Source organism: Marmota monax, unplaced genomic scaffold (genome assembly GCF_021218885.2).
Source record: "Marmota monax isolate L192 unplaced genomic scaffold, Marmota_monax_Labrador192_F-V1.1 WCK01_AAM20220418_F8-fsc00035, whole genome shotgun sequence".
Taxonomy (NCBI): Eukaryota; Metazoa; Chordata; class Mammalia; order Rodentia; family Sciuridae; genus Marmota; species Marmota monax.
The window spans coordinates 5,261,177-5,283,514 of NW_026691961.1; the positions used below are offsets into that span (position 1 = coordinate 5,261,177).

The 22,338-nt window shown below is 39.9% G+C and overlaps 1 protein-coding gene across 1 annotated transcript in view; it reads right to left on the reverse strand.

Moving 5' to 3' along the window:
- Positions 1 to 8,246, reverse strand: part of Rrn3 (RRN3 homolog, RNA polymerase I transcription factor) — a 34,482-nt gene extending 26,236 nt beyond the window's left edge. The window contains exons 1-3 of the mRNA XM_046440447.2: positions 8,087 to 8,246; positions 6,619 to 6,724; positions 5,150 to 5,206 (exon numbers count right to left, since the gene is read on the reverse strand). Coding sequence (XP_046296403.1) covers positions 5,150 to 5,206; positions 6,619 to 6,724; positions 8,087 to 8,163 — 240 coding nt within the window. The 5' untranslated portion in view covers positions 8,164 to 8,246. The remainder of the gene's footprint in view (positions 1 to 5,149; positions 5,207 to 6,618; positions 6,725 to 8,086) is intronic.
- Between the last annotated feature and the right edge of the window lie 14,092 nt (positions 8,247 to 22,338).

The window sequence follows — 22,338 nt, forward strand, 5'->3', positions numbered from 1 at the left end:
GAGAAAAGGTAGTAGAGTAACTCTAAAATACAGGAGAACTAAATTTAATACTTCACCTTGAACATTGTTTGCCCTTTACCAGTGAAAGCACTTCAAATGCTGACATCTGGGACTTTTTTAAATTGTGGAATTTTATCAGATTTAAATGCTAAAAGACCACAAAGGACCAATATCTACCTCTATTCCTCTATCTAAGCTGACTGTAAAGTAAATGGATAGTAGGGATGAGCTGATTTACTAGAGTCATCAAATAATAACTTTTTCTAAATCCATTAGGCTGGCTTTAAAAATGCACTGGAACGTGTTTGTACAAATAAAGGTTCCATTCCACTTTGCCAATAAAACATTTTTCAGGTAATAAAATTACTGTCCAAAATAATTTTTAGCAACAAGAAAACTACTTAAAAAAAAAAAAAAAAAAAGAACACCCACCCATGTTTAACAGTTAAATGATCATATTATAGAAAATAGGACTATTTTTGTTGGTGGTGCTGCTGCTGCAGCTGGAACACTTGTGCATGTTAAGCATGCAGTTTACCACCGAGCCACACTCCCAGCTCCCAAAAGACATTATTTATATTTATACATATATATAACATGCAGAGGGAAAAATTATAAGGAAAAGCCCCAATTTGTTAAAGAAAATAATTAATACTTATTAAGACTCAATAGAAGAAAGTACCATCTAATGAGAAACAGACATGGTGCTTGACATTGTAAATATATCTTTTTCTAATTCTAAAAACCCAGCAAGCTGATTATTTAGTCCCATATTACAGTAGAGGAATCTGAGATTAACAGAGATTGATAAGCAACTTACCCAACCATGAAGTCGATAAAAAACCAGGTCAAACTTGCCTGCTGAGGTCAAATCTAGTTCAGCCCACTCTCCCATAGTGCCTTTCTCCATCAATCAAAGGAACTGCCACTTTTCCCCCCACTTTCATCCAATTACTCAGTGCTTTCTATGCCATGAACATGTGACACCTAGCGTTTGAGCATTTTCTCAAAATGAGAAAATTTCCTCATTTCCTCAAATAACTTGGCAGGAAAATTAAGTAACTCACATTGTGATAATTTTATAATATAACACAACCACTGTGAATAACACTAATGGCAGCTCACTGAGACCAGAGACATAGAGAAGACAAGCCAGGCTGTGTGCAAAGATGAATAAATTCAACATACAGTACCACAAAAAAAATAAACACAAATACTGAACAGAGGGGCTACCTCTCAGTGGTAGAGCACTTGCCTAGCATGTATACGGCAACTGCAACCCAGCAATGAAAAGGTAAATAAAGGGGCTGGGGATGTGGCTCAAGCGGTAGCACGCTCGCCTGGCATGCATGAGGCCCGGGTTCGATCCTCAGCACCACATACAAACAAAGATGTTGTGTCCACCGAAAACTAAAATAAATAATAAATAAATATTAAAAAAAGAGAAAAGGTAAATAAATAAATACATAAATAAATATCTATCCTACTCCTTTCCACCAAAAAAAGTGCAAAGATTAGGCATCGTGAGGCACACCTGTAATCCCAGCAACTTTGGAGGCTGAGGTAGGAGGATTCCAAATCTGAGACCAGCCTGGGCAACTTAGTGAGAACTTGGGTCAAAAGTTAAAATGCTTGGAGGTGTAGCTGAATGATAAAGTACCCCTGAGTGAAATCCTCAGTACTAGAGGGGAATAAGGTACAAGGACTAGAGATGTAGCTCAATGGTAGAGCACTTGCCTAGAATGCATGAGACCCTGAGTTCAATCCCTGGCACTGCAAAAAAATTAAAAGTAAAAATAAAAAATAAACCATTCACAGACTTTAATGCTTTCACAGTAAACGTTTAGAAGCAAACAACTTGGAACACTCTGCTGAAGTAGCAGACACACAAGGGGTATATCAAGAATCTGCTGATATAAAGCACAGTGGAAAATACACACACAAAAAAATTGACCCTCTGTACATTTGAAAAGAGAAAGTGAGGCTTCAGTTGTCTTTAAATGGTAACACTTTTTGAGGGAAATATTCCTTACAAAGGGAAAAGCTTGTTTTCAGAAAACTGAAGTGTTTCAGTATGGCTGGAGAATATAATGAGCAAGCCAAAAGATAAACCGAGAATCAGAAAAAACTCCAGTCAGGAAGCCAACAATTCAACTGAGTCTGTCTGACAGAGTGAGTAGCTTTGTAGATCACAATAATGGTGTTGATAACAACAGTAAACACTAATACTGCACTTACTGTGTACAAGGCAGTGTTCTAAGACTTTAACATATATTAACACATTACAACAACCTCATGAAATAGGGACTACTTCTGATTCCCATTTTATGGATGAGGACACTGAAGCAAAGAGCAGTAACTTGCCCTTGATCACACAGCTAGTAAGAGAGGCAAGCCAGAGCCTGCTCAAATGAAGCAGATACAGAGGAGCTCTTCCAGAAAAATCACATGAAAAGGTACAAAAATTAAAGCAGCAACCTCAGGGAATAAAGCATCTCGTGAAACTGCACACAGAAAAATGTTGCAGGCTGTGCCAAGAAGTTGGCCCTTTATTCTTCCATAGCCTTGAAGTTCTTTAGAAAGGGGAATGGCAACGTAAACATGTGCTCTGGAGAGAAGAATCAGGCTTCACTACTAAGGATAAATCTGGGGGGAAGAGGGATACACAGGAGATAGGACCTATAGACCACTAAAAGGTAACAGGAAAGGGGCTGGGGATGTGGCTCAAGCAGTAGCGCGCTCGCCTGGCATGCGTGCGGCCCGGGTTCGATCCTCAGCACCACATACAAACAAAGATGTTGTGTCCGCCGAGAACTAAAAAATAAGTACTTAAAAAAAAAAAAAAAAATTCTTGTAAAAGGTAACAGGAAAAATCCAGGTGAAAGAATACAAACAAAACAAAAGATCTGATTTTTTTTTTTTTCATTGATATGAGGGGTGAGAAAGTTCAGAAAGACTCCACAGTTCCCAGTTCAAGAACTGGATAAGCAATAAACAGTAAAGCATTAAGAGTCAGTCAGCATGCTGGGATTGTGGCTTAGCATAAGAGCTTTCGCTTAGCACGTTCGAGGCCCTGTGTTGAATCCTCAGCACCACTGAATGAATGAATGAATGGATGGATGGATGGTATTGTGTCCAACTACAACTAAAATATTTTTTTTTAAAAGTCGGTGTGGTGATACACACCTGTAATCCCAGCAGCTCCAGAGGCTGAGGCAGGAGGATTCCAAGTTCAAAGCCAACCTCAGCAATTCAGTAAGGCCCTAAGCCACTTAGTAAGACCCTGCCTCAAAATAAGAAACTTATAAAGGGCTGAGGATGCACCCTTAGATGTAATCCGTGTTTAAAAAAAAAAAAAGTTAGTGTGGTGGTGACACCTATAACTTCAGTGAATCCAGAAGCTGAGACAGGAGGACCACACATTCATGGCCAGCCTTGGAGCAAGACCCTATCTCAAAATGTAAAAAAGCATTAAGAGGAGTTGAATATTTAGCTCAGTAGCAGAGTGTGGGAAGCCATCCTGACACGTGACTGGGCGACTCCCGTTAAGGGTCTGAGGCTTCTGGCTGTGTCGGAATTTTCCCGGCCCTTTCCTGATGAGAGAACCCGTCCGTGTGGGGGTGTGACTGACCACTGACCCCGGGGGCCCAATCACTGACCCTGACCTTGGAGTGCAGTCCCCCCTCAACCTTCATTGGATGGAATTATCCCCTGAATTACTTGTTCCCCAATAAAAGGCTACTCCCTGGCGTGTTCACTCTCTCTCTCTCCTGCTAGCCCTGAGTAATCCTTGCTGCCCTGCTGGGCGGTTAGAGGTCGGAGCCAGAGAGGGGAGCTGTCTCGGACCTGGCAATAGAAATAAGGTAACTGAGTCTGTGTGTTTTATTTCGATCTCTTCTAACTAACTTTATGCCTAGAACCTCATTAATGAAACCATTGCGCAGGCCGCGTGGTAGAGCAGAGCGCTTGCCTAACATGCACAACGCCCTTAGTTTGGTCCCTGGCAAGGAAAAAGAAAAAATAAAAGCTTTGGGGTGATGCAGTTCATCAGTAAGCACCCCTGCCTGCAGTACTGGGGGTGGTGAGGGAGGGTGGCTACAGAAGAGTAGGTTTGGGAGGGAGATGAGTTTAACTTGCTAATTTGGAGTACCTATAACAATTCTGAGTAAATATATCCAACATATAGTTAAGAAACAAGTCTGGAGCCTGAAAGAGCACTATGAGCTACAGAAACAAATTTTGGGGAGCTACCAGGACACAGATTCCAAAGCCATGAGGCATAAGGCAACCAAACAGGAAGAGTGTGCAGTGAGAAAAAGGAGGGACTTTGGAAATTCAATCAACACCAAAGTTAACAAGCTGTCAAAAGAGTGACCTGAGGGCTGAATTTGTGGCTCAGAGGTATAGCACTCGCCTGGATTTGATCCTCAGCCACCACATAAAAATAAATAAATAAAATAAAGGTATTGTGTCCAACTACAACTACAAACTATATATATATATATATATATATATATATATATGAAAAAAAAAAGAGTGAATTGAGCTAAGTGATCAGAATAGAGGAGCCACACAGGTACTGAAGGTCAGTTGTTGAGAAGTGGACACCCAACAGTGCCAACTCTATGAAGAATTAGTGTGAGGCTTTAAATTAGCACACTTAAGAAATCACTGGTAACCTCTGTCAGGGTAATTACACCAGTGATAATAGTGGATTGAGATGTAAATGAGAAATGAGGAAGCACAGGTTGTCAACAGGAACAAAGCAATAGCTAACAATTATATTATAAAGTCCGTACTTTGGGTCAGAGGCTGTTCTACGTGTTTCTTGTATATTAACTCATTGAATCCTCTTTTAAAACCTCCATGTTGAAAAAAAAACCTCTATTATTCTGATTTTTCAGTATCTCTGTCATCCACCAGCTAGATGCCAACAACACCCCTCTCTCCCAATTATGACAACCACAAATGTCTCCAATCTTTGCTAAATTGTCCTTTGGGTGGTCAAACTGTCAAGCCTAGTTGAGAAACTACTGGGTTAAAGTAAGATGGGATTATAGAGAAGTTCTGAGGACAGAATAGCACCGAAAGTACAAACTAATGCCTGTCAAAGTGGCAATGACTTTGCTATTGGCGAAAGGAAAGTTACCTTTATGTTTGGATCTGACAGCTGGTTCTTCAACAACTCAAAGTCATTTGTTTCACCCTAAACGAGAAAGGGAAAAAATTCATTATACTCATGGTTTCTTGTAAAATAGAACTTTTACCTATACCTTAACATGAGATGGACTGCAAAAAAAAATAGACCTTATAACTTTCACATCCCTTGTTACTATAAAATCACGACTTCAAAAATTTGAAAACTCGGGGCTGGGGTTGTGGCTCAGCGGTAGAACACTTGCCTAGCAAGTGTGAGGCACTCGGTTCAATCCCCAGCACCATGTAAAAAAACTAAATAAACAAAATAAAGGTATTATGTCCATCTACAACCAAAAATATTTTAAAAAATTGTTTTTGGAAAAACTCATGTTAGTGGGAAAGGGGGATCAGAAAAAAGCAAATGACAAGTAATTCAGAAGCCATTCATATTTAGCTACACTTTGTACTGACATTTGAATATTACAGTTGATATTCTTGAGAATTCTCAAAATAAAGGGGGGAGAAGCACTATACTGATCTAACACAAAGGGAACTAAGACAGTAAACATTCAAATGTATGGATATTATATATAAATTTACAGTCATTTATGTTTTGTTTCTACTGTGGAGACCTAGTAGAATAACCTGTAAACTAACATAAAAACACCAACTGTTTATAACACTGAGGCAGGAGGATAGAAAGATGGAAGCCAGGACAACATAGTAAGACCCTGTCTCAAAATAAAAAATGAAATGGCTAGGGATGTAGCTTAGTGATAGAGCACTTGCCCAGCATTCACGAGGCCCTGGGTTAAAACTCTAATACTGGCAAAGAAGGGGCTAGGGAGATAGCTCATTGGTAAAGCACCTGCCTAGCACGCATGAGATCATGAGATCAATCCCCATCACCACGTAAAAAATAAACAACAATAAAAATGATATTAAAAAAAAAAAAAAAGCAATTCATTTAAAAAATAATACTGGTAAAGAAAAGTTAACACAAAAACAAAAATCTCTATTTGGTTTATTGTTCCAAAATAGTGCTTAGGTAATTAATTTCTTAAGAAATAAAATGTTCTAACACTTATAAATGTTTGCAAGAAATACTAGTATAGCATTGCTGAGGTAATTAATTTCTTAAGAAATAAAATGTTCTAACCCTTATAAATGTTTGCAAGAAATACTAGTACAGCATTTGAAACTTTAAAACCTCAGCAAAGATTTTATTACTCTAATTTTGAAAAGCATCATACACATTATTAAATATTTGATTGCAATATTGGTACCTAAAATTCATTTTTAAATGTATAGAGGGTTTTTCTTTTATTGGCACTGGGGATTGAACCCAGGGCATTGTTCATGCTAAGCATTTGCTCTAATACTGAGCTACATCCCCATCCTTACATTGGTCTTTAGTTTTAAAGCTATTGCTGTATTTGTGACCAACAAAATCAAACCTCACATGTCATCTCCTCTTACCTTTTTATATTTCAGCAACACTTCTGAAACCGTTCCACCAAACCGAACAGTTTTTCTTGGGGGAGAATTGAAGAAATCGTTCTCTAATGCAAGCATATCTGAAATCCTGTAGAATCAAGATTACCACACTACTAAGTTCATAACACAGAAAAATAAAAATTATAATAGACAGCTAGAGATGCAGCTTAACAGTAGTGTCTGCCCAGCATACATGAGTCCCTGAGTTAGATACCCAGCACTGTAAAAAAAATAATAATAATAGCCAACAACCTTTTCTTGCAAGACTATGCTAAGGTTTCTTAAATGATCTCCACTTTTATTCCCCAAAAAACCATTCTTCACTCAGTGAAAATGGTCTTCCTGCTGCACTTGGAATAAGAATCCAAATTCCTACAATAATCCTACAAGATCAAATATCAATCTGGCCCCTGCCTACCTCTCTGACCTCATCTTCAACCACTTGTTTTACTGTAGGCATAGCGTCTTTTCTGTTCTTCCAACCTGTCAAGCTGGTTCCATTTCACTTGCTATTCACTACATCAGAAACACTTGTCATTCAAGCTGCAGCTCAAATGCTGGAGGCCTTCCCCATCAGAACTCTAATGTACTCTACCTCTCCCTTATACCTCCCATTCCCGTTGTACTTCTTCACAACATTGATCACCATCTGAAATCATCTCACTCATTTATTTACTGGCCTATTTACTGTCCCACTGGCACACTGTAAGCACTATTGAGAGCAAGAACTTTAGTCTCTGGATATCCACTGTTTCCAGTGTCGAGCACAGTTTAAGTCTGCACTCATTAAATGATGGTGAGAGGGTGCCAGTGGTGCACACTTGTAATCCCAGCTACTCTAGGCGGAGCCAAGGAAGATGGCAAGTTGTCGCAGAGCCTGGGCAATTTAGCAAGACCTTGTCTCAAAAAATAAAAAGGGCTGGAGTTTTAGTTCAATGGTAGAGCACGCCTGGGTTCAATACCAGTGCTACAAATAATTACATAAATATGAATATTAGAATAAATGTTTTACAAGGTTTGCTTATTTAAACAGAGCAAGGGGGAGCACAGCATTCTACTCACTCTGAAGTTAAACCCCAGGTGTTTTACAGGGGTTAAGGACTTTTTAGGATCTGTCATCAGTGACAGCATTCAGCTGAAAACCCACCACCTAGAAAACGCTTGAGGGAACAGGTCAGAAGCAAAGGCAGTGTTTAGGCCTGGGACCCACTGAGGGAGCCCAGAGGGATGAATGGGGGATATCGGGCTAGAGAATGGACTCGTTTGTCCCTCCCATCTCCATTACCCACGAGGCGGGAATACGCTCACTCTCGAGGAACTGAAATGGTCCTCTATCCCTGCTCCCACCATGCTCCATTAGCTTCTTCCCTGATCCTTTCGGATCTGCTCCCCCAACCCAGGTCCTGAGCTTTGGTCCCACAGTCACAGACGCAAGCGGCCCGAATCTTACCCAGTCCGCGTCGTGACCGCTGAGGCTGAAGCGGCTCCTTCCCCCGGCAACCGCGTGTGAAGTAGCTGGGCCGCCATCGCGCCCAACTTGCGCGACTGCTGCGCTTCGCGCCGGAAATCGTGCTCTTTCCAGGCACCTCTCCTCCCTTGAGCCTCCGTCCCGGAAGTCTTTCTGGCGAGCGGCGGCTTTCGACCAATCAGAGCCCCTACGTGGGGAAAGCAGAGTGATGCCGCCGAGCTAGAGCGCCGCCGCCCCGCCCGAGGCCCCTCCTTCTCCTCGGAGGACTTTCTCTGCCCCAGCAGTGTGGGCGTGTTCCCGGCCTCTTTGCTCTGGGCAGAAAGGAAACCCGGAGGGCCGCCTCTGCAGGGATCTGAGGACCCCAGAAAAAGTGCCGAGACACCCAAAGGAGCGCTAAGCCGTGGCTGGGCTCCCCCGTATTAATTTTGCGGAGTCAGAACCTCCCTCAGTTAAACAGAAGAAACTGCAGCCCTGTAATCAACCCAGACCCCGCAGAGGAAGGGGATTGGAACCCTACCGCGAGTCCCAGGAGCCTGGCCGCGTACCATCCTTAGGGGAGCCCAGAGGAGGAACGCAGTCATCCAGACCCACCGAGCCCGGAGAGGCTTTTCCACGCAAAGGGAACCGCAGAGGCCAAGGCCTGCGGACTGCCCTTCCCCTCAGGACCTAAGAGGGGTAAAGAGAACTTTGGGAAACTGTGTAGAACTATTAATGCATAAAACCAGCTACAGCAACCTATTAAATATAAAGCCTAGTTAGTTCTGTTTTCAACAGTGTGAAATCACTAACTTTCTGCTGTCTCCAGTTGACAATGCTTTGGAGTTCCAGGAAAATACTAGAAAATATTGTCTCTGTCCCAAGAACAGAGACAATAACTGCCCTTTAGCTCACAAGGGCACTTCAAGAGAGCTGTTTTCCCAAAATCTCTTCCACTCCACCCCCAAAACAAAAGCGAAATAAATACTGTTCATGGGCACAGTTCATGTCAGTAGAAGTGGAACTAAACTCTCATGCAATTCATTTCATCATTTCGTTTTAAAAGTTGAACGTGTGAGAAAGAAAGTTATTTAAAAAAGAACACTTGTGAATGTGCCATACAATGTAAGAACAGATTAATCTGCACTATTGAAACTTCTCCTAAATATAATTTTCTCCATGCTTTTCTCTCAAAGGTAATCACTATCCTGATTTTTTAAAATCATTTTTTATGTAAATACCCCATATATTCCTAAACAATGGTTTTTGTTTTGTTGGTTTTGATGGTGGGGATTGAACCTAGGACCTAGAGCATGCACAGTCTCTAACATTGAGCTACACACCCAGCCACCCATGTACTATTCATTTTTGCTTATCTTTAAATTTTTAAAAATTATTTCCATGCTATATCATACTGCTACATGTTTTCAATAGTATACTTCTAAAATTCACATCCCTGTTGTATGTAGTTGTGGTTTATTTTGTCATAATGCATTCCATTACTTGAGTATACAAAAAAGTTTTCCAAAGTGGCTGTACACTCCCAGAAATATCCAATATCCTCTCCTTAAGCTTCATCATACATGCTTATTCTTCCAAACACAGATAAGACTAGGCTGCTATGTGTGTGTGTTTGTTATGTGTATGTGTGTGTGTGTATATATATATATATATATATATATATATATATATATATATATATATATCCCTGAACATAACATTGGGGAAAATTAAAATAGGATTGAGGAGTTAGATTAGTGGTAGCACAGGCCCTGGATTTGATCCAGGGAGGTAGGGGTGCAGAATGGGAGGGACACACTTAAAACTAAATTGCAGGGCTGGATTGTGGCTTGGCGGTAGAACACTCATCTAGCACGTGCAAGGCACTGGGTTTGATTCTCAGCACCACATAAAAATAAAAAAATAAATGTCTAACTACAACTAAAATATTTTTTAAATGTGTTTAAAAAAACTAAATTGCATAATTTACTATTAGAGTTCTACAGACTTGTCCCTTCTTTAGGGATCCTATTCAATCAACCTGATCCATGGTCCAGCTAATTTGCTGAGATAAAAACCTCCTTTTTCCAGCTTTGCCTTCCCCAGAATCTCATCTTCCTTTGATGTCAGCCTTAATCAAAGAAAATAAAGACCCTGCCCTCCAAAATCAACACAACAAAAAAAGCACACAAGCATTAAGATCCTACCTGCCTTGTCCACAGTATAGCCGTCTTTTTACATCACTGTGCACCACAGTCGTTGGTCATTGTTCTGATCTTCTTCATTGCAGAATGAAATTTTGCCTTACTTTCATGTACCCAGAAGACCCATTAAACCATTCTAAAAAAGCAGTCTTTCACAAAAGAAAGGATTTTTGTGGGAGACCATCCTCCCACGTGATTCGAGTTACCTCCCTGGCTGGGCAAGAGGCGCTTAGACACATCTTTGTGTCCAGAGCTTTCCCCACCCTTCTCGGGTCCAAGGGCTTGCCCATGTGGAAGCGTGCCTGACCACAACCCCTGAAGACCCAATCCTCTCACCTGACCTTGAGACACTGCCCCCCTTAATCTTCATTGGATGAGATTTTCCCCAGAATTTTTTGTTACCCAGTAAGAGTCCACTCCCTGGCATGTTCTCTCTCTCTCTCTCCTCTTCAGTATACCTCGATACTCTAATAGGTAGCTTGAGACTGGGGGTATGAGAAGCCATCCTGGAGCTGGTTTAAAGGTAACTAAAGTCCGTCTCTTTAACTCAAACTCCCTTTGGATTTCTCACGTGGCCGAACCTTCACCTATGAAACCTGAGCTGGCCTAGAGCTAAAGATTTTTTTCCCCTCTGAAGTACTGGAGGTTGAATGTGGGATGCTCTACCACTGAATTACACCCACAACCTTTTTTTTTTTTTTTTTTAGACAAAGTCTTACTAAGTTGCCAAGGCTGTCCTAAAACTTTAGATCCTTCTGCCTCAGCCTCCTGCTTCCTGGGGATTATAGGCAAGCTCCATCATGCCTGGCTCTGAAAGATGAATTTTACAACAATACCTAAAGTAGTTCTTTTATTTAAAGCCTTTGGCTTACAAGCAACAGAAACTAACTAGCTAGCTTAAGCAGAAGAGAATTGTTCTAAGGATACAAGAAAATCATAAAGTATCAAAAGAGAATTTTCCATGGACCAAATTTTAGTCTAATGCCTTCCAATAATCCAGTTAACACTGGCTAGAATGCTAGGTGTGATGGCACATACTTGTAGTCCCAACTACTCTGGAGGGTGAGGTATGAGTATCTCAAGTTTAAGGCCGGACTGCACAACTTAATGAGACCTTGATACAAAATAAAAAATAAAAAAGGCTGGAAATGTAGCTCAGTGGTAGATTGCTTGTCTAGCATGTGCAAGGCTGGGATTTAATCCCTAGTACTAACAACGAAAACAACACATTAATTTAGAGATTTCCTCCACATTACAGAGAAGTATAAAGCGGTTTCACTTCTCAATGTTGGCACTATGGATAGTTTGGGCCAAATAATTCTTCAGGGGAGGGGGGCTGTCCTGTGAATTCTAGCTTTTTAGCACACTCTCTGGCCTCTAGAATATGGTAGCACTCCCTTCCTCCCTCTTGTGACAAGGAAAAAAGTCTCTAGACATTGTCAAGTGTCCCCTGAGGGGCAAAATTGTTCCAGGCAAAAACCATGTGTATAAACAAACATATTTGAAAAAATTAGGCCTGTAATCCCAGTGGCAGAGCCTGAGACAGGAGGATTACAAGTTCAAAACCAGCCTCAGCAAGCAATTTAGCTAGACCCTGTGGGTGGGGATGTGGCTCAGTGGTGAAGGGCCCCTGAGTTCAGTCCCCGGTACCAAAAAAAAAAAAAAGAAAGAAAGAGAACAAGAAAGAAAAACAAAATATACAAAATGCAATAGTCATAAAATTTCCATTTTTGCTTTAATATTCTTAGGGTGCATAGACAATACTAAAAGGAAAAACTTTAGACAAATTGAATTTAATAGAGTTTAATTGAGCATAGAACAATTCATTAATCGAGTAGACCTCAGAACCAGAACAGGCTTAGAGAGCTCCAGCCTGCAATGTGGTCCGGCACCATTTATGGACAAAAACCAGAAATAATGTCCAGAGACAGCTGGATTGCTTGCAGTACCGGGTCATTTGCCTTATTTGAACATGGTCTGATCAGCATCTATCTGTGATTGACTGAAGCTTGGCTGCTGCCATTGGCTCAGATTCAGCTATGTTACAAAAGTTTACTCCTAAGATAGGCTTTCAGTTAGCTTATGGACCAGTTAGGATTTAGTTCCTTACATAAGCACTCAAGTACAGAGGCATCCTCAAGCCAGACTGAATAGTTAGTTACCCATTTACCATTTTATTCTGCTAGAAAACCATAGTAAAACTATACAAAAGATGGATGTTGTTTAATTCCTTTTTGAAATGTTTTTCAGCTATTTACTAAAAGGATGGTCTTCCTGCCCACAAAAAATTCCTTAGGGGTTGGGGTTGTGACCCAGTGGTATAGCACTAGCCTAGCACACATGAGGCACTGTGTTCGATGTTCAGCACTGCATAAAAATAAAATAAAGGTATTGTGTCCATCTACAACTAAAAAAATGAATATATTTTTAAAAATTCCTAGACTGGGGTTGTGGCTCAGCGGTACAGTGCTTGCCTAGCATGTGCAGGGCCCTGGGTTCAATCCTCAGCACCACAGAAAAAAAATAAATAAATAAAAATAAAGGTATTGTGTCCAACTACAACTAAAAAATAAATATTTTAAAAAATTCCTTAAAGGGCAACTGTATCTGAATGAAATTGTGAATCAATAATGTATTTTCTATTCTTTTATTGGCATAATTTCAGAAAGCAGCTTTCTCTGTCTTGCTAAATGGTCTTTGGTTGGCAGGGGCTGCCTAACCTCAGCTTCATCTTGTCTACAGGCTTTAAGTCTAATAGTAATTAACATCTATAGTTATCCATTCCATAAATATTTACTAAATATCTAATTACCAGACTCTGAGCTAGACATTGGGGGTATATTACAAATAAAAAATGGTCCTTGGGCTGGGGTTGTAGCTCAGTGGTAGAGCACTTGCCTAGCATGTGTGACTGGGTTCAGTCCTCAGCATCACAATGCATACAAGTTGCCCCAGTCCGGCTGCAACAAAATAACCAGGGGGTGACGAACAACTTGTGTAGATTGATACAGCAGAAGTGGGAGCCCTTTATTGTAGGACAACAGAGGTATTTGTACATTCCACGTAGCTTATCTAATTAACATAAACTCGATACAGCAGTCAACCAATAAGGAATCTCCACACTTAATGGCTCACTGGTTACTTCACAAACCACTCCCTCTGGCAAAATGCCAGGCACCATCCAGACTTGTTTACAGACTCAAACAACAAGTGATACATAGTCCAGGCAAGTTCTGCAAGTAGTTCAAAGCAGAGGAATCCATTAATATGTCCATTTCCTCTCAAAGTAAATCAACTCCTTGATTTTATTTTTATTGTGAACTATCTGTTGGTGCAGTGAATTGTGGTAGTGCCGGGGTATCTTTGCTGATGGTGTCATCGGTGGTACAATTTTTCCAAAAGGAGCCGTCAGTTGGCTTGGTGTCGTGGCATTTTGTATCCTCCTCCCTTCTGCTTGTGATGGTTGTTATCCATTTATGGGAACGAGATGTCCTAGATCAATTAGGTTTGACATTAACAAATAACATCAATCCAAATGCACACACTATAAGGCATAGACAAGGTTTTAGGAAAGAAAAAAGATTAGGAGAACAAGAACAAGGTATAGCAGCACAAATACAAATAGATCAAGGAATAGATAGACATGGATTGGGTTTTCAGAAGGGTCACTGAGACAATAACAATTACTTGGAAATCAGAAAGACCAGTTTGGGTTCCTCAGTGGCCCCTGACTAAAGAAAAGATACAAGCAGCCCATGACCTGGTAAAACAACAATTAGCGGAGAGACATATACAACCTTCCGTATCTCCCTATAATACTCCCATTTTTGTCATTAAAAAGAAATCTGGTCAATGGAGATTATTGCAAGATTTAAGAGCCATTAATAATTAAATGGTTGTTATGGGACCTGCTCAATCAGGGATTCCTCAATTGTCTGCTTTGCCAAAAACCTGGTATGTTTTAGCTATAGATATTAAAGATTGTTTTTTTTCAATTCCAATTCATCCTGAGGATAGTCCATGTTTTGCATTTACTATCCCTGCACTAAATCATGAAGGTCCCGGTCAGAGATATGAAAGGAAAGTACTCCCTCAAGGGATGGCTAACAGCCCAACGATGTGTCAAATTTATGTTAACAAAGCAATCCAGCCACTTAGAAATCAAAATCCTGAACTACAAATAATTTCACTATATGGATGATGTATTGTTAGCACACAAAGACAAAAACACATTGCTAGAATGTTATGCCACACTTACAAACTTATTAAAAAATTATAATCTAGAGATAGCAATAGATAAAGAACAATTAAATTTTCCAATTAATTATTTAGGAGTTCTATTATCCTCAACCATGGTCCGTCCACCAAAAATTCAAATACGAGTAGATCAACTCAAATCACTTAATGACTTTCAAAAGTTATTAGGAGACATAAATTGGATAAGGCCTTATCTAGGCATACCAACAGGAGAGTTGGGACCTTTATTTGATATCCTAAAAGGCCCATCAGATCCAAATTCACCCTGCATGTTAACGCCTAAAGCAAGAAAGGCATTAAAAATTATTGAAACATATATGGAAAATATGCATTTGGATAGAATTGATATAAGTTTGCCTTTATTATTTATTGTACTACCAACAAAAAATATTCCTACAGGAGTATTTTGGCAAGAAGATCCATTATTGTGGATACATTTATCTTATTCTCCTAACACTATTTTTACTAGGTATCCTGAGGCTGTAGGACAATTAATATCAAAGGAATAAAAGTAACAAAGGAAGTGTTTGGAATTTCTCCCAATAAAATTATTATTCCATATACTATGGATCAAATTGATGAGTTAAATACTTGGGCAATAATCTTGTGTAAATCTAATGTTTCATTTGATAACCACTTAGCATCTTATCCTTTGTTGTCTTTTTGGTCTTCGCATCCTGTAGTTTTTCCAAAAATGACAAGAAAAACACCTATCATGAATGCTCCAAATATATTCACTGATGGGTCACATAATGGTACAGCAGCAGTAGTTACCCCTGATCAAACTTTTACATTTTTAGTACCCAAACAATCAGCTCAAAAGGTAGAGCTTAATGCAGTATTACAAGCTTTTGTGATATTTAAAGTTTCTGTATTTAATTTATTTTCCGATAGTCAGGATATAGTTAATGCTACAGTATCCCTTGAAGATGCTGGTAGGATTTCTCCTTCCTCTACTGTTTTCTCTTTGTTTTCCACTATACAAAGTCTAATTTGGGACAGAAAATATCCATTCTTTATAGGACATATCAGGGCACATACAGGATTGCCTGGAGCCCTTAGTTTGGGCAATGATTTAGCAGATAAAACTACACATGACATATATATTTTTTCTACGCTAGAAGAAGCTACAAATTTTCATAAATCCTTCCATGTCAATGCAAATACTTTTAAAAAGTGTTTTAAAATAACTAAGGAATAAACTAGACAAATAGTAAAACAATGTCAAAATTGTGTGACCTTTTTACCACAAGTTAATCTTGGAGTCAATCCTAGAGGACTGATACCTAACCATATTTGGCAGATGGACGTCACACACTTGCCACAATTTGGAAAATTAAAATATTTGCATGTTACAGTTGATACTTCTTCCGGATTTTTGATAGGCTCCCTTCATGCCCGAGAAAAAAACTAAAGATATTATAGCTCATTGCTTACAAAATTTTGCCACTGTGGGCGTTCCAAAACAGTTAAAAACAGATAATGTCCCTGACTATACTTCTACCTCTTTTAAACAATTTTGCTCATCATTTGGCATTACTCAGATAACAGGAATCCCATACAATCCACAGGGAAAAGGTATATTTGAAATAGCTCATCAAACTATTAAAATGTACTTATTAAAGCAAAAAGAGGGAATTGGGAAGGGGTATATATCCCCCAAAGATAAACTTAAAATAACCCTTTTTACTCTAAACTTTTTAAATTTGGGTTCATCGGGGCTTAGTGCTGCGGAAAGGTACATGTGTCCAAAAAATGTACATAAGCCCAAGGTACTTTGGAAGGATATTCTAACGAGACAATGGAAAGGTTCTGACCCAGTGATTGTCTGGAGTCAGGGGTATGTTTGTGCGTTTCCACAGGGAGAACAGCAGCCGATTTGGATTCCAGAGAGACTATCTAAAGCGATTTCTACAGACCAAAAAGAAGATGATTTGGCTCAAGTCCATAACAGCTGATATCCAGAACTCCAGTTTGGCTATCCTTACATCTGCAACAGTGGTTCTCCCACACCTGGAGGCTAATGAATAATGAACACCATTAAGGCCTATTTCAAATGTAAAAACCTTGGGGCTTGCTTGTGGGAATACCTTCAGACCCATTTTGCAAGTTACAGGAAAAAGGATGGGATATCCAAAAAAGAGTCAAACCCAGGTGGTAACCAGGGTGTCTTTTTCAATACCTATTTTATTATTGCCTTTTCCCACATCATAAAGTTCTATTTTATTTTTTGAGCTCATTCAGACCTAGGTTAATGTTTTTCTGATCAGTTTTATTTTTTGACTGTGGAGTTTTTAAACATTGAAATGGAGATTTCACCTGTGTAAAGCTACAAGGCCTTTACTATTGTCTTATGTGTTGTATCTTATGTGTGCACACTTCTGTTTTGTGTTGTATGTCTGTATGTGCGTATGTCCATAGATCATATATGAGGAGCGCTCATGAAAAAATGGATCCAAATATTTTTATTATTCACATGATTTAAATCGTTTAATTTAAATTGGGTAAATAGCTGTTGAGGATTGTTTTAAATGTGAACAAATAAGGAGGTTAACAGATCCGTTTGTTTACTTTCACCTTTTCTTTTCATTATATTTAATAATTCTGTTCAGGATAATGTAAATTGTTCAGAAAATTGTTTTCCTAGTGCCTGCTGGAATGTTACATAATTTTTTTTTAGCCATCATTGCCAGAAATCCTATCTTCATCCCAGTGCCGGTGAAGACAAAGATAAAACCAAACTACAGCTTCTTCGATAGCTATCACAGTAAACTGTATAAACTGATGCATCAATGAATAATAACTCAACAAGTAATGCTCAATCAAGGAGTCGATTTACTTTGGGAGAAAATGGACATATTGATAGATTCCTCTGCTTTGAACTGCTTGCAGAACTTGCCTGGACTATGTATCACTTGTATACATTGTGAACTATCTGTTGGTGCAGCAAATTGTGGTAATGCTGGAGTATTTTTGCTGATGGTGTCACCGGTGGTACAATTTTTCAAAGGAGCCGTCAATTGGCTTAGTGTCGTGGCATTTCTGTATCCTCCTCCCTTCTGCTAGTGATGGTCTAAAATTTGGGGGCCAACAGAGGTGAGGCAAAGAACCTCACCCCCCCACTGGCACCAAGGCCAAATTTGGGGGCCAATAGAGGTGAGGCAAAGAACCTCACCCCCCCCCACTGGTGCAAAGGCCAAATTTGGGGGCCAACAGAGGTGAGGCAAAGAACCTCACCCCCCCCCCACTGGTGCATAGGCCCATCCACAAGTATGGCTGTATGCTGGACCGGTTGTCAGTGATGGGTATGATCCAATTGCAGTGGTACCAACTTAAGACAGGAGGCTGATGCCGTGAGGTCAGCTCATCCAGTGACGGGTAAGGGCCATATGTAGTATTGGACAGCCTAACAGGCACGGTCCCTAAGCCACATGCTTGGTACTTAATTAAACAGAAGGGGGGAGATGCTGAGAGCCATGGCCAAGTAGGAATGATGCATGGCATTTTTGGTTGAAAGGTGACCCCAGCAAGCCATTGAGATGATAATGGTTATGTTAAGATGTGTATTCAATTGGATATTAGACCCCTGCTGTCCACCTTGGCCTGCTACTTTTGAACTCTCACGGGGATTCCCGGAGAGTTCCCATTGGTTGGGGAAGTGCGGTAGGAGGGATTTCCAGAGGAGGGATTTCCGGTTGGTGTGGTGTGTCCCGGGAGAAGGCCGTATGCGTGGCGTTCACGGGAGTTTTGGAAATAAAGTTTGTTTCTGCTTCAGTGGCTTGTGATTTTGTGCCCAGCCAGACTGCAGCACTATGGAGCAACTCCTTCTAAAATGTCCTATTTTTCCACAATTGTAGCATGTTTTTGGCCTGGCCCCTAAAGCCTGTTGTACTGCAGCTGCCAAGGCTTGCCCCTGTTCATTAAGGTCTCTACATAATTTAATATATGTGTTTAAATCTCCATGTTTCCATGGTCTAATGGCTTCCCTGCAACATCTATTTGCTTGTTCGTAGGCTAGTTGTTTTTTAATGGCATCGCTTGTTCTACATCCCCAAAGATTCTAGTAGCTGTTTGTATAAGCCTATCTACAAATTCAGCGTAAGGTTCATTAGCTCCTTGTATTACCTTAGATAATTGACCTTGTAAATCTCCATGCCCCTGTAAAGTTTTCCATGCCCTAACCGCAGCTGAAGCAATTTGTGAGTATATGGCAGGATCATATCTAATTTGTTGCAGCTGACCCTCATAAGGTCCCTCTCCTAACAACATATCTAGATTTCTCTGAGGATAACCGGCTGCTGCATTTCGCCTAGCCGTCTCTGTGCAAAATTCTTGATTGGCAACCTTCCATAACAGATACTGTCCTCCATTTAGCACAGTTCTGCACATTCTAGCCCAATCTGCTGGTGTCATGTTCAAGTTGGCAATGGATTTGACCATACTTACAGTGAAGGGTGCTTGAGGACCATAGGTTGTTATAGCCTCTTTCAGCTGCTTCACTGTTTTGAAATCTAAAGCATGGTGAATTCGCTGCCCTCTTGCCTCCTCAAATACAGGGCATGCTAATCTTTGAGGTCCTGTCTCAGGATCCCATCTATCAACTACGGGGGTTGAGGGCCACTCAGCATATGTAGTCTCCATATACATAGGTGGAGCTGTTGGTTGGACACCCACACCCTCTGGTGATAGAAAGGTGTTGGTAGCAACCTCCCGTTGTAACTTCTCCCCTGATAGCCCTTCCTTCTCTAAACTTTCTTCACCTGTCTGAGTAACTCGAGAGACTTCCTCTTTTAAGATGTCTTCTCCTAGACTAAGCAAACAAGATCGTACCAACGTCCATAATGGTAATGTGCCAACTGGCAGAGTTCCTGGGCTTTCCTTTTCAATTCTTTTTAAATCTTCACCATGATAGTTCCATTGTGATATATTTAACAACCCCTCTTTAATAAACCATGGGCTACACCTTTGTATCGTCTTAACGTATGCCCCAACTGTTCTTGATTTTACTGAGATGCCTCCTTCTTCTAGCAATTTACTTAACACCCTTTCGGTTTGGTTTTTACTAATTTTTAATTCCTTATTTCTGATATAAAGATAACGCAACCCAATAAGATAACACAAAACAAAACGGAACAAAAATTCGTTGTATCAATTTTTCTATTTTCTTGACATGTATATCTGTGGTCTATCTCTATCTCTTCCTCAGGGGCGAACAACTTCAAACCTTGAGCCAACCACTTTCCCCAATTTGCCTGAGAAAGTTCTAGGGACAGGCAGCTTGAAACAAAAACAAAACAAATCAAAACAAGAACACATTGTTTTTTGAAATGGTCACCCATTCTCTTGCCCTGCCCTCAGGGGCGAGCAGTTTCACTTACCCCCAAGCTTCAGGCGTTCCCCGGCCACCAAATGCCGCAGTCTGGCTGGGCATGAAATAACCAGGAGGTCACGAGCCACTTACAGGTTCAAACAGGAACTATTTCATTCCAGAACCCACGTGAACTCAACGGGAACTCTGCGAGAACTCAACAGGATCTCAACGGGAACTCCGCGAGAACGCAAAAATAGCGGGCACCCGAGGTAGCAGGAGCTGCCTTATTGCCGGACAGCAGAGGTTTATATACACAACTGAATACACAGCTTGTTTCAATTTAGCATTATCCAGTTATAGCAATCAGTCATTATCTTAATAATTATACACAGCTTAACTTAATTATCATCATCTTAATGGCTTGCTGGTGCTACCCCTCACCCACTCCTTCTGGCAAAATGCCAGGCACCATCTTGACTTGGTTGTGGCTCTCAACAATTCTCAGCCTTTTTAATTTTTTAATTTTGAGGCAGAGTATCACTAAATTTCCTAGGCTGTCCTCCAACTTGTGATCGTCCTGCCTCAGGTTCCCTAGTAGGTGGGTTTATGGGGGTGTACCACCATGTCCAAAGGCAAATAAATCTAAGGTGAATGGATGTTAAGTTTTAGAGGAAATAATATAGTATTTATTAATAGCAATTAACCATGGTATATAAGTTGATACAGATACAGGAAATTTAAAATTTACTTTTGTGATAAAGGAAAAAGAAAACCAGAGTTAGTTTTACGATCCATTTCCCTATTTGTTAAAATAATGTTAAATACACACTGTATAATAGTAAAGCACAGTATGAGCAAGAATGTCACGGTAGAAAGAGCACAGGTCCTAGAGCAGTATGCTTTGACTTAGCATCACAGGTTTTACTAGAAGTTCAATTTTTCTAGCTTAACTCAGAAACAAGAACCTATAATCATTCTCTGACTGAGCAAACCAGAATACTGCTGCAACAATGAGTCAAGCACTTAAATATTGCCCATTTCTACTTTTCCAAAAGTACTGCATCACTTTTTAAAAATATGTTTTAGTTGTCAATGAACCTTTATTTTTATTTATTTATATGTGGTGCTGAGGATCAAACCCAGTGCCTCACACATCTAGGCAAGTGCTCTACCACTGAGCTATAACCCCAGCCCAGTACTGTATCACTTTAAGTAATGGCATCTGTGTCCTTTTAGTCCTGAAAGCTAAGTTACAGGAGACCTTCAAATGATAGGAAATTCACACTGTGTTGGTAGACATAGGACCCGGATTGTTAGTCAATCCATGTTAATTCTGTAATGACACTATGATGTATTTTTTTGTTGTTGTTGTTTATTTTTTTGGTTTAGGTTCTAGGGATTAAACCCAGGGGTGCTTTACCACTGAGCTACATCCCAGCACTTTTTTTTTTTTTTGAGACTGGGTCTCACTAGATTGCTTAGGGGTAAGTTGTTGAGGCTGGCCTCAAACTTGAAATCCGCCTGCCTCATTCTACCAAGACACTGGGAATACAGGCATGTGCCACCATGCCTTGCTTCTGATTTCTTTTTATTACTATTATTTTCTTTAAATATTTTTTTTAGTTGTAGATGGACACGATACCTTTATTTAATTCATTTATGTGGTGCTAGGGAATGAACCCAGGACTTCACACATGCGAGGCAAGCGCTCTACCACTGAGCCACAACCCTAGCCCTCTAATTCCTTTTTACATGTTTATTTTTTCTTCCTTATTCTGATGATGTGATTTCTGATATTTGGTATAATATTTTATACTTGTCAAAATGGGATTTTCTTTTTTTGTTCAGATAACTAAAAAGTTAGTCTTCCATGTTTATTTGATGCTATGAAGTCTAACTTATACAAAAAGGGGGAAGGTCAAGTTGTCTCATTGGTTTTACTGATGGAATTTCACCCTTTAGAACTCAATAGTTACTTAGAGCAGGATTCATTGCCCAGCTTTGGCATGCCTGTAGTCTCTGCTACTCAGAAGCTGAAGCAGGAGGATACCTTGGTCCAGGAGCTGAGACCAGACTGGGCAACATGGCAAGACCTCATTTCAAACCAAAATAAATGTTGCTTTGTCATTTATTCTGTTATTTTGGGCAACTGCTTTATGTTCTCAGAATTTTAGTATCCTTATATATAAAATGGGGATAATTTATTTCTTGAGCTATTTTAGAGCTATTTGTGGATTAGAGCACATAAGGTACAAACCATGGAGAATATTGTGGTATAGAGGACAAAATGGACTGTTATGAAATCACAGTGGTATTTGCACATTTATTTTCCTGTAAATATGAGATATACTGGGATACTTGATATAGTTGCCGTCAAGTGGAAACTGACCTATGAGGCAGATAAGAGAAATAGACACTATCTTAGTCCCTTCACACTGAGACTGGATAACTTATAAACAATAGAAATATATTTCCTACAGTTTGGA